Consider the following 12,820-nt stretch of genomic DNA (forward strand, 5'->3'; position numbering starts at 1 on the left):
CCACGCACAGATACACACATGTACTTGTATATACCCACACGAACAATAAATAAAAATATAATTAAAAAATAAGGTAAGTCTGGGCATGGTGGCTCGACTTTCTAATCCCAGCCCTTCAGAGGTAGAGGCAGGAGGATCAGAAGTTCTCAGCTACATAGTGAGTTCAACCCGGGCTACATAAGACTGTCTTTAAAAACAAAGGTAAAGAGACAGGATGGTCAGTCAGGCTGTAAGTGATGGCTTGTCAGATGAGGAGGCCCGGATATATAATCCAGGTGCCTACCAGAATCCGGGCTGCCCCTGCTTATGAGCTGTAGGATTTGGGGCATGCTGCTTCATTTTTTTTGTGACTCAATTTTCTCTGTAAAATGGGGGACAAATAGCACGTAACTAGATACCATGAAATAGATGAGTGAGCACACACAAGAATCTCGGCACAGGAGCTGGGAAGACGGCACAGCAGCTAAGATCACCTGTTGCTCTTCCGGAGAACACGAGTTCAGTTCCCAGCACCCATGTCAGGCGGCTCACAACCATGGGTAACTCCAGCTCCAAATGATCCGGTGCCCTCTTCTGACATCCTAGGGCCAATGCTCATGTACACACATGCACGCACACACGCACGCACGCATGCACGCACACATACATGGGGTTAAAAAATATTTTTTCAAAGTCTCAGCACAGGTCTGTGGCATACAGCCAGGAACTGCTCGATGGTGTGACTCCGGGGGCAGCAGGGACCTGAGACCCTGGTTCCCCGTGGGTGATGCAGTCTGCAATGGCCCTGTAAGGCCTCCTGGGACTCCAGCATCAGATTTCTCAAGAAAGCAAATGGCACCTTTCCTGAGGCGGCTGGCCTGCCAAAGTTTTCACCCCGCACTACAAAACTCTTCCCATTTAAGAGTCCCATACCACACATATTTGGAAATTTTATTCTTTTTATTGCAAATCTCTGGTAAAGGAAAAGACAGGATAGCTGATTCTCCTTTAAACTTTGGCGAGAAGAGTACTCCACTGACTTCGCTGGATGGCTGGCCTCCCAGCTGCACACGGAAACACTGGGGTTGGGGGCGGAGTTAGGGGTGTGATACACACTGATGCAGGTGACTGCCTCCCAGACGCTCTGATGTAATTGGTCTGGAGGTTGTTCAGCATCAGCAGCTCCTTAAACTCCCCGAATGACCCCAAGCAGCCAGGGTGGAGAGGCCCTGCCCCCAGTTCCTTGGCAGGGTTTTGGGCAACATCTTGAGCACCTAGGCAATTCCACCAGCAGCTGTATCACCTGCTGACACCACCCCACATCACCAGAGTTGGCTGCTGTCCGCTGTCCCCCTCTTCCCAGGTGTCATCTGTGCTCATCCTCCTCCCTTAGAGCCCCCAGAGGAGAGAGACCGGGAGGGGGCATGGCCCCATCCCGAGGCTTGTGCTTAATCACTCCAAGAAACATGGTTAGCCTAGCACAAGGGGGGGTGGGGAGGACGCTTTCTGAACACCAGTGACTTCTCCTAGGTGGAAAGATCTTCCTATCTAGAGATGAAAAGATTTGCGGGGAAATGAAGAAATGCATGGATACGTATTCATCACATAACCTCTCATGAGTCCAAATGAAAATAAAAGTTGTCCAGCTACCAAGAGTGAATGAAATATTAGGAACTTTAGCAGCATACCTTACAAGGGTCAACAGTAAGAGCCAGTTAGAATCTCATTGTGATTTATTCTAGAAATAGAAAATGAGTTTTATTTTCCTGAGTCCTTGCAAACGAGAGAGGAGAGGAAACGACAAGGTATTGTTCTGGGAACTTTTAAATGCTCCTGCTCTCTCTCTCTGTCCCTCGGGGTGCCCTCACACTTTAACACGAGTGTCTTCTGTCAGCTATGACACACTCACAGGCGAGCAAACAGCATGGGCTAAAGTCTTCAACAACTCAAACACGGGGACTGAAAACAAAACATCTCCAAGGCGCCGGCACACATCTGGTATGATACGGTAGCATCATATCATGGTATGATAAATGTCACATCGGTTTGACTCTGTCCATACAAAAGTGTGTGTAGCTACTCCATGAATGATGCCGAACGCAGCCCGTCAAGACAGCGATAAAACTGTTAGGACGATTAAAAAGTACACAGGATCCCAGTCTTTCATCACAACCCTGATGTGTTTACCACACTTTCTGTTTTGTTGGTAATTTTTTTTTAAACAAGGGACAGTACGGTGACGTGATAAAAAACCAAGGCACAAATATACAGTTACAACAAATGTCTATAAACCCTAGCACTTAGTGTCTATTTGGGGAACATTAAGGTAAATTGTAAAGTCTGAAAAATTCTCACATTCATTACAATTGATGAACAATTAACTGTGCGATAAACAGACTGCTTAGCCACCATCTCATTATTAAATATATGGCTATTGGCTACACCGGCTGCAAATGGTTCCAAAAATAGCTTTAAATATTAAAATCCGGTACCTCTAGGAGGATATAAATATTGTGCCTTGTGGGATCTAGATAAATGTCGTAAGTTTCCACTTAATTTGTAATCTATATGGCAGTTATCAATTTTAAAAAACTATTCTCATTATATAAATGGCAAGGTTTTTCCCCCAGTGTTAAATCTCTTCTCTCTACAAAAGACAGGTGGTTTACAAGAAAATAACATTTTAAAAAAAATGCATAGACAACAGTAATACAATCCAGATGTGGACTAAAAGCTGAACTCTAATCTACCAGGACATTCTCTTCATATAGAGTGAGGAGCAGTACATATCTGGAACAATTCATTCATTTCTTAATTTAAAAAAAAATCACCATGGCAGCTTTTTTTTTTTTTTCCAAAATAGTCAAAGTCGTCTTGGCTAGAGCATCAAGCATTGAAAATAAATTCTTTTCATTCATAAAAGCCTTTCAAAATCCGAGGGCTCAACTGCACTTAGCTAGGGAAATAAAGTTGTAAAAATTGTATTTAAGAATTTTAAATCAAGGGTGTTTCAATACCGAAGGTAAACGTTTAGACCCATGAGAACACGTTTCTTGGCACATGCACACCCTGGATGGGATCCAGAACGCAGCCGTCATCCGGCTGCAGAGGTGTCTGGCTCTTAGCCCCACGGGCCATCTCCTGTCATGTCCTTGTCCCGGCCCTCTTCACATGGAAGTTTCTGGCTTCTGCATCTGCTGGATCTGCTTCTGTAGCTGGTCCCTGTCCAGCTTCATCTTGGCCTCCAGCACTTGCCTGAGGGATCCTATGCTTTCGTAGATGGCTGTAAACCCTTGAGGAAGAGGCAAATGTCACAGCAGTTAACAGTTTACAAGCAGTGCCCTGCCCGGTTCTACAGCTACAGTAACGGTTGTCTCCCACAAATGTTGACACTCCAGGGGTCAACCCTGGATGGGGGCCTCCACGAAAACTGCTTTTGAGTTACCAAGGGGACTACTGCAGTCAAGACACGGGGCAGATGCTGCTTTTAGCCAAGTGATCCCAGCTCACGCCACTATCACTGAGAAATCGCATCATGTACCAGAGCAGGGCGTCCATCTCTCCTGCGGCATCTCTGTTCCAGGTCATATCATAAGGAAGCCATCAACCGCCAACTGAGGAGCTTTCTGCAAAACACTGCCCTGTTGTCTAAAAAGACTAGGTCTAGGTGCCTCTGTGGGTCAAGAGAGCACCAGGCACTTAGGCCTCCAGCTCCTAAGGGACCAGACAGAACTCTACAGTGAAGTCTTCCGACCCAGTGGCCCCCAAAGGTCCATTCCGGGGCTGAGCTTTGACTCCAGTGTCCCCAGGGTCTCCTGAGAGACTGGAGTTTTGTTTCCAATCATCTCTGGGGTTATGAATGAAGGCTTTTCTGAGGCTCCAGTCCTCACTGCAGGACCTGGCATCTACACTGCTGTGCTCCAAGAGGTCACTTTGGCCTGTCACCCTAAACATGGACCCCCGATAGGAGACAGATTTCACTGAGAAAAATGCTGGGCTCAGCCAGGCATGGTGGCATATGCCTGCATTTCAGTACTAAGGCAAGACTAAGAGTTTGAAGCCAGCCTGTTCTACATAGCTAGACTCCTTTCTTCTTTCTTTCTTTCTTTCTTTCTTTCTTTCTTTCTTTCTTTCTTTCTTTCTTTCTTTCTTTCTTTCTTTCTTTCTTTCTTTCTTTCTTTCTCTCTCTCTCTCTCTCTCTCTCTCTCTCTCTCTCTCTCTCTCTCCCTCCCTCCCTCCCTCCCTCCCTCCCTCCCTCTCTCCCTCCCTCCTTTCCTTTTTTTTGACACAGGGTTTCTCTATGTAACAGCCTTGGCTGTCCTGGAACTCCCTCTGTAGACAAGGTTGGCCTCAAACTCACAGAGATCTACTTGCCTCAACCTCCTGAATGTTGGGATTAAAGTCATGTGACACCACTTCCCAGCTAGAGTTCATCTCAGAAACAAAGCAGCATCATAGAGGAACTGATCCAGATACACAGGACTGTAGTGACATATTGTGTACCCTAATAAACTTGCCTGAGGATCAGAGGACAGAGCCAGCCACTAGATCAGACGTAGAGGTCAGGTAGTGGTGGCACACATCCTTAATCCTATCACTCGGGTGGCAGAGATCAGTCTAGATCTCTGTGAGTTCAAGGCCACACTAGAAACAGCCAAGCCATGGTGGCACACACCTTTAATCCCAGTACTGGGAAGCACACACACCTTTAATCCCAGTGCCCCAACTGGACACACACTGAGAAGAAAAACCGCCACCTAATAAAGAGATCCTCACTCGGGTGCCCCCTCACTCAGGTGCCCAAGCCTCCCTTTTGTGTGTGTGTTTTCAAGACTGTCCTGGAACTCTCTTTGTAGACCAGGCTGCCTCTGTTTCTGCCTGTGCTGGGATTAAAGACGTATGCCACCACACTCAGCCTGCCTTTTTTTTTTCCTTTTTCTTTTCCTTTTTTTTTTTTTTTTTTGAGACGGGGTCACTATGTAACTGCTGAACCATCTCTCTAACCCTGGCTACATTCATATAATGATTCAAAAGGAAAAAAATTAAACACATAAACACAGAATAAAATGGCAGATACCAGGGGCATGATGTGGGCAGACAGGGGAGTAAGGAGACTCAGATCAAAGGGTAAAAACAGCAAAATACATAAAACGAACAAGTCTAGAGATCTAATACACATTGTGAGGAAAATTCAATATATTGTCTTTGGGGTTTTTGATGAAAGTGTTGACTCAAGGTACACACAAACACACATACATATGCACACATACACACCATACACATACACACACACCATGTAAACACACACACACCATACACATACATATGCACACATACATACACACACACCATACACATATACATACACACACATCTACAATACACATTCACAAATATATATACACACACACATATACAATACACATTCACAAATATATATACATACACACACATATACAATACACATTCACAAATATATATACATACACACACATATACAATACACATTCACAAATATATATACATACACACACATATACAATACACATTCACAAATATATATACACACACATACAATACACATTCACAAATATATATATATATATATACACACACACACATATATAGCACACACAACACACATATATCCCCCCATGTGAGATGATGGGTAGCTTAATTTATATGAACACAATAGCTGTTTTGTTACAGATATCAAAACATAAGCTTTAAATATACAAATGAACATTTTTTTTTTAAATTTAAAGCACGTTTGAGGGCCAAAGAGATGTGTGAGTGGCTGTGCTGGCTAGTTTTGTGCCAACTTGACACAAGCTAGAGTCATCAGAGAGGAGGGGTCCTTAACTGAGAAAACACCTCCCTATCATTTGGCTGTAGGCAAGCATTTCCTTAATTAGTGATTGATGGGGGAGGGCCCAGCCCACTACAGGTGGGGCCACCCCTGGGCTGGTGGTCCAGGGTTCTATAAGAAAGCAGGCTAAGGAAGCCATGAGGAGCAAGCCAGTAAAGAGCCCTCCCCTACAGCCTCTGCCTCAGTTCCTGCCTCCAGGTTCCTGCCCTGCTTTGGTTCCTGTCCTGACTTCATTCAATGATGACTGGGGCTGTGGAAGAGTAAGCCAAAGCAACCCTTTTCTCCTCAGGTTGTTTTGGTCATGGTGTTTCATCACAGCAACAGAAACCCTGGCTAGGACAGTGGTTAAGAGCACTTTACTGCTCTATTGGAGGACTGGAGTTCAGATCCCCACACCCACATCAGGTGGCTCACAAATGCCTGTTGCTCCTCTCCTAGAGAGCTAACATACCCCTTCTGACGTAGACACACACACACACACACACACACACACACACACACACACACACAGAGAGAGAGAGAGAGAGAGAGAGAGAATAAAATGGATCTGTTAAAAGAAATTTTGATTAGAAAAAAAATGTTTAAAGGTGGGAGAGAACCAACTCCACACTCCACACTCATGTGCCATGTGCATACTCAGCAGCAGTGCAGAGGTAGCCCTCAAAAATCCCTCAAAGGCACATTGACCCCGGCCATGAACAGGAAGAAATCAGCGGGTGGCACTAAAGAAAATGTCCACCATCCGCAGGTTAAGCATTTTGTTTGCCTGTGTATCATGGAGATGCTTCAGAGACCTGCAACTGAACTAGTACTTTAGGCCTGGGAGTGTAGCTCACTGGTGGAGGGCGTGCAGTGTAGCAACTGGGAGGTGCTGAGTTCAAGTCCCAGCAGCACTATGGTAAATATATTGCTGGGTTTTTGGTTTTTTTGTTTGTTTTTTTCCTAGCCAGCTCAGTCTCAGTTTCAGGGGAAATCTCAGTGACTAGCGTTTTAGATAACTACGCCACACGAGCTGCGTGCGCACGAGCTGCGGGCAGGGCTGGCGTACCGGCATTAACCTCCGCTTTCATTTCCTTCATATCCTCGTTCATCTGTAACTCCAGTTTGCTGATCCGCCCGTGCACCTTCTCCTCCTCCGGCTTTGTTCTCTGCCCTTCCACGTTCTTCTTCTGACTCTCTTCGATTTTGTCAAGCCTGGCCGACATCTGGCTGAGCTTCTTCTCCATGTCTCTTTCACAGGCTCCCTGAGGTCCATAATAAGAATTACACTTGGTTATCACCACAAAGGAGCATACGCCTTGTCTCACACTGGCCGTAGCACTTAACCATCTGCAGGGACCAGAACCACGATGGTTCCTTGTTATATAGCCTGCAACCATTCTCCAAGGTCACCCAGAGTAAAAATGTACACTTTCTTCTGTCTCTTGAGTTTGCTATGGCCATATGATCTAGCCAAGGGGGTGTAAGAACAGTGCATGTGACTGCTTCCAGAAAAAAAAGTTAAAGAACACTTGCTGAATCCTTAATTCTTCCCTTCCCCTTCTGTTTCTGCCTTTCAGTGGATGGCTGGAGCTCTTTCAGCCACCCTGAATGGAGGGGACCAGGGCCACTCTCTGAGCCTGGCAGAAAGCTAACCTAAAAGGATTCTGGGTCACTGAAGACTGACAATCCCTCACCTCAAGTTTCTCCTGTAAAAAAATGCACACCTGTATTTGTTTTACATGAGAGAAAAGTAAGTTGGCATCTTAGTGAATCCACCATTATCCTGGAGTTCATTAGCTTAAGCCAATGTGAAAATCAAGCTGTTAACCACAGACTCCGAACTCCACAAATGTGCCAGGATGCGTCAAGGCACACTAGTAGGTCTGAGAAAAGTAGGAGGAAGAGTCAAGGGAAAGAATCCCGAGTGTTTCCTTGTCTTTGCAGTCCACTATCCCTGTGTTTGGTGAAAGCCTGCATCCAGAGGCTTTAGGGACACCAAACCCTCATCAGGTGGGACATGACACCACTCCTGTGACGGCCTTGATGCAGAGCCCACAACTCAACGAGGCTCAGCACCTGGAGCGAGCAGTCGGACGAACAAACCGCACCAGCCACTTCTGCTCAGTCTAAACCCCCCGGGAGGAAGCTGGGCGAGAAAAGAAAGCCCAGCATAATTTGCCTGCCTCGCACCAGTTCCCAAACCTGCTGGTTTTAAATGTGATAAATGCACGACTTTTGGAAGACATTTTTTGGCAGTTCTGCAAGCCTTAGCTCTTTGAGAGAGGGGGGTGGAAGCAGAAGTAGATGGCGAAAGAAATGGATTCTGCTCGGTCTCCCTGGGAGAACGAAGGCACACTGTTATTACAGTCTGTTAGAGTGGCCTGGAGGACAGAGAGTCACTCAATACGTGAAAGCAAAAAGTAAAAGCAGAAAAACAAGATCAAGTCTGTGACTGATAGCTTTATTTAGAAATGTGTGATAGACAACTGGGTTCATTAAAGTCGTGACTTAAAAACCATTAACTGAAATGTTCAGTTTGTCCTTTGTTAACGAACCTAAATCAAAGCCCTCCCTGTCTTTATGAACAATATGAAGAACGGGGAATGGGGGAAGGGGGCACGGCTGGGTGTTAGGGTTCAAGATTAGCAGATACCATGGCTAGTGTTAGTTGTCAATGTTACAGAATCTAGAACCAACCAGGAGTCTCTGGGGTGTGCCTGTCGGGGGCTATTTTGGTTTTCTGGAGGTGGAAAGACCCGACCACTGTGGGTGGCCCCATTCCATGGCTGGACCCTGAACTGTGTGAGTGGGAAGAGAGCTGAGCAGTGGCCTGTATTCACCCCTCTCTGCTTCCTGTAGTGGAGGCCACATTGACCCCCTCACCACCACAAAGTGTACCCTTGACCTGTGAACCAGAATAAACTCCTTCCCCCTTAAGTTCCTTTCATCAGAGGATTTTCTCATAGCAACAGGAAAAGAAACTAAGATAGCAGGTATGAGAACCTGGGTTTGATCCCCAGAACAAAGGGAGGAAGAGCAAGAACTGGGGAAATGGGAGAGGAAGAAGCAGGGAGAGAGAAGGGTGAAGGGAAAGGAACAGGGAAACGATTCAAAGGCAGGAATGCCTGGACAGCTGTGGGTGGTGCCAGATTAACGAGCGCCAAGTCCTTAGGTCCTGGTGAGACGTGGCGGGCCGCCACTGAGTATCTAGTATTGAAAAACATCAATACCTACACTGTTTTCCTTCACAATCAAGGAAAGGTGGTCGATTTTCTGTAAAAGCTCTTTCTCTATCCGTTCCTGTTCTTGTTGCAGCCAGCTCCGTGCAGATAAAATCTGGTTGCTCAGCTCCTCGACTGTACCTTTAAATCTACAACAACAAAAGAAAGGAAAGGAAAGGCATGTGGACAAGTTGAATGCAAGGCAGTTTTAAGGGGCATTAGACAATGTCTATTCAATGAGAATGGCATGCTTACCTTCTCTGAGGACCACATGCAACATGAAGCTGGTGGAGGATGGAGGCACCACAGGAACTCACCTGGTGATGCTCCTACCCATAGGAGCTGGCAGCTCGGGCACAGAGGTGACACAGTAACACAGAGAGGCCAGGGGCTAGTAACCTTCGCAGCTCTAAGGGTCCACGGTCCTCCTTGCTCAGAGGACATCCCATCCTTCGCCTCTTTTTTTCGGAATCCTCTCCTTACCTGCACCCTCCCTCCTTGTATCTCCCAGGACTAGAGGCTGGCTTGCTTTCTCCCTCTTATGTTTTCTATTGCTCTTTCCCCATACAGACATAGCCTAATTTAAACCAGTAGGAAATAATCTAGGCATAATGGAACATACCCGAAATCCCAGCACTTGGAAGGTATAGCCAGGAGGATCAGGAGTTAAAGGTCATAGTGAGTTCAAGGCCAGCCTGGGTAACTTGAGATTTTGTCTCAAAAAAAAAAAAAAAATCAAACAGAAAATGGAAAGTACCCCTACAACATTTCATACTTTCCAGAATCTTTAAAATAACTATCAATGCATGCTACTTCCCTTAATCAATTTCTTCTTATTTGTATTAACATGTAATGAAAGCATAGACTACATGAAGATATAGGTAGATGTGTAATAGATGTAGCTATGTGATTTAAATAAGAAGAAGAACACTCATTAAAGTCACTAATTGTCCTGAAATGTCTACTTTTTTTTTTTTTTTTTTTTTTTGGTTTTTCGAGACAGGGTTCCTCTGTGTAGCTTTGCGCCTCTCCTGGGACTCACTTGGTAGTCCAGGCTGGCCTCGAACTCACAGAGATCCACCTGGCCCTGCCTCCCGAGTGCTGGGATTAAAGGCGTGCGCCACCACCGCCCGGCTACTTTTTGTTTTCTTATATAAGGAGTCTTCACATGTCACTGGGATACATGGCTGCCTAGCCAGAAATCACATTTACTGGCTTCCCTTGCAGCTAGGTGAATGTGATGGTTAATCTTCTGTATCATCTTGACTGGATTTGGAATCATCTAGGAGGCATACCTTGTATGTGAGGGTGTTTCCAGAGGGATTTCGTAAAGAGGGAAGATCCACTCTGAATGTGTAAAACACCATTCTAATGGACTGGGGTCACATATTGAAAAAAAAAAAAGAGGGGAAGGAGGAAGTATATTGAGCATCAGTATTCATCTTTTTGGCCTCTGACTATGGATGCAATGAGACTAGGCACTTCATGTTCCTGCTACCACATGTTCATCACCATGGTGGATGGTATCCCCTCAAACTGTGAGCCAAACTGTCATCCTCATTACTTAGGCACTTTTTGTGAGGTCTCAGCAATGAAAAAAAGTAGCAGTTACAGTGCAGTGTACCAGTAAGTCGAGTGACACAGTGCACAAAGGAGAGAAGTACATGGCTCTGGTCGAATCCTTCAAAACAGAACTGTCACCCTGGATTTTCCCTCTGTAGCAGCTGAGGAAGATCAAGGCCTGGAGCTGTAGAGACTCCACACTGGGTGGTCAGAGATGCCCTGTCTGTCCTGGAACACTGAACACAGAACACTGAGCCATCCTGTAGCTGAACTAATATAGCTATCTGTACAGATGAGACACTGGCCACCACCAGGACTTAAGAGACCCAAGTGTGCAGCCCAGTCAGTCACACTTCCCCAGAAGTTAGCATTGTCGGGACCTGCTATTCTTTACCAATGCCTTCCTCCCAGGACTCTAGTGATGACATCAGTCTTGCTGGGATGACCCACCCATTTTAAAACCTTCTTTGGGGGCCAGGGAGTAGGTTCAGTGGGTAAAGCCCTTGCTGTGCAAGCATAAGGGCCTGATCCCCAGAACCCATGTAAAGAAAGAGATGGCCTATAATTCCAGCACTCCTATGACAAGATGGGAAACAGAGACAGGAAACCCTAGAAGCTCCCAGGTCATCTAGCCTGGAGTACATGTCAAAAAACAACCACAGACCTTCTCTCAAACAAAAGAGGTGAGAACTAACACCCAAGGTTATAGTCTGACTTCGACACCTATACCATGGTATGCACATGTGTGTGCACACACAGATTTTTTTTCTTTTTCACAGATTTTTTTAAAGGCATTTTTCCCCCTAACCTATGGCCTCACTCATGCTAGGCAAGCACTTTACTCCTGAACTACATTCCAGATGAAGATGCTTAGTCACACCTGTTGCATGATATTTTGTTTGTGTGCTGACAAATAAAGCTTGCCTAGAGATCAGAGAAGCAAAACAGCAGTCACTTAGAGACCTCTTACCTCTATGAAATCTCAGACCAAATGGCTGGTCCCATCTCTAAAAATCCTCAGACTGAATGGGCCCAAGATCCCATCTCCACCCACTGTATATTTCTGTCTCCACCTCCCTGGCGCTGAGATTAAAGGTGTGAGCCTCCCAAGTGCTGAGATAAAAAGTGTGAGCCACCAATGCCTGGCTTCTATGGTTAACTAGTGGCTAGCTCTGCCCTCTGATCTCCTGGCACGCTTTATTTGTCTGAACACAAACAAAATATCATACAATACACGCCTGCCAAGTTCCTTTCCCTAAAAGTTAACAAACATATTCACATGGAGAATTTGGGGGAACCATTATTTAACTTAACATAACCACATACCTATTCCCTGAAGCACCATTAATAATAAATGATACAGAGCACCCTGTTTAAGTCCTTATCTGAAACCTGGCCATCAGCTCCCTAAACTGTAGACTCTACAGGATTAAGAACAAGGTCTGTTTTGTTTTGTTTTTCTTATGGCCTCTAGGCAAGTGCTTAACAAACACATACTAGGGGCAGGGGAGTTGACTTGGTGGGTAAAGTACTTGCTGCACAGACATGAGCACCAGAGTTTGGATGCCCGGGATCCATGTGAAAAGCTAGACATGATGGCTTGCACCTACAGTCCTAGCACTGGGGAGATGGAAAAAGAGTCTCACTAGCCAGTTAATCTAGAAGAACCAGTGAGAGACCCTGCCTCAAAAAAATAAGGTGGAGCGGGATAGAGGAGGATGCCCAATGTTGACCCTCACCTCCACACACTCATGCACCCATTCCACCTACCCCTGCTCGCACACACACACACACACATACACACACACACACACACACACACACACACACACACACACACCACATATACACATCAAAATATAACAAATAAACCAAATGCACATTGAATGAAGAGATGGACCATCATTCATTCAACTGCTAGAAGCAATAATTATGAAGAAAAAGTGACAATGTGCCACATGGAAACCTTTTCTTTTAGCTTTCATTATTGTTTACACTCTGTGTGATAAATAGAAACCAGGAGGTGGGCAGAAGAGATGGCTCATCAGTTAAGAGCACCTGTTGTTCTTCCAGAGGATGAGAATTCAGTTCCCAGCACCCATATCTGGCTGCTCACAACCACCTGCAACTCCAGCTCCAGGGGATCCAATGCTCTCTTCTGGCCTCTGTAGGTACTGCACTCATGTGCACATATCCACACAGACAA

At 45.6% G+C, this 12,820-nt stretch overlaps 1 protein-coding gene across 1 annotated transcript in view; it reads right to left on the reverse strand.

Annotated features, from left to right (window-relative positions):
• Window positions 1-918: 918 nt before the first annotated feature.
• The window catches only part of Fam81a (family with sequence similarity 81 member A), a 51,381-nt gene continuing 39,479 nt past the window's right edge, over window positions 919-12,820 (reverse strand). Inside the window, exons 7-9 of the mRNA XM_006979282.4 lie at window positions 9,065-9,200; window positions 6,897-7,092; window positions 919-3,271 (exon numbers count right to left, since the gene is read on the reverse strand). Coding sequence (XP_006979344.1) covers window positions 3,147-3,271; window positions 6,897-7,092; window positions 9,065-9,200 — 457 coding nt within the window. The 3' untranslated portion in view covers window positions 919-3,146. The remainder of the gene's footprint in view (window positions 3,272-6,896; window positions 7,093-9,064; window positions 9,201-12,820) is intronic.

This window comes from Peromyscus maniculatus, chromosome 7 (assembly GCF_049852395.1).
Source record: "Peromyscus maniculatus bairdii isolate BWxNUB_F1_BW_parent chromosome 7, HU_Pman_BW_mat_3.1, whole genome shotgun sequence".
NCBI classification, from domain to species: Eukaryota; Metazoa; Chordata; class Mammalia; order Rodentia; family Cricetidae; genus Peromyscus; species Peromyscus maniculatus.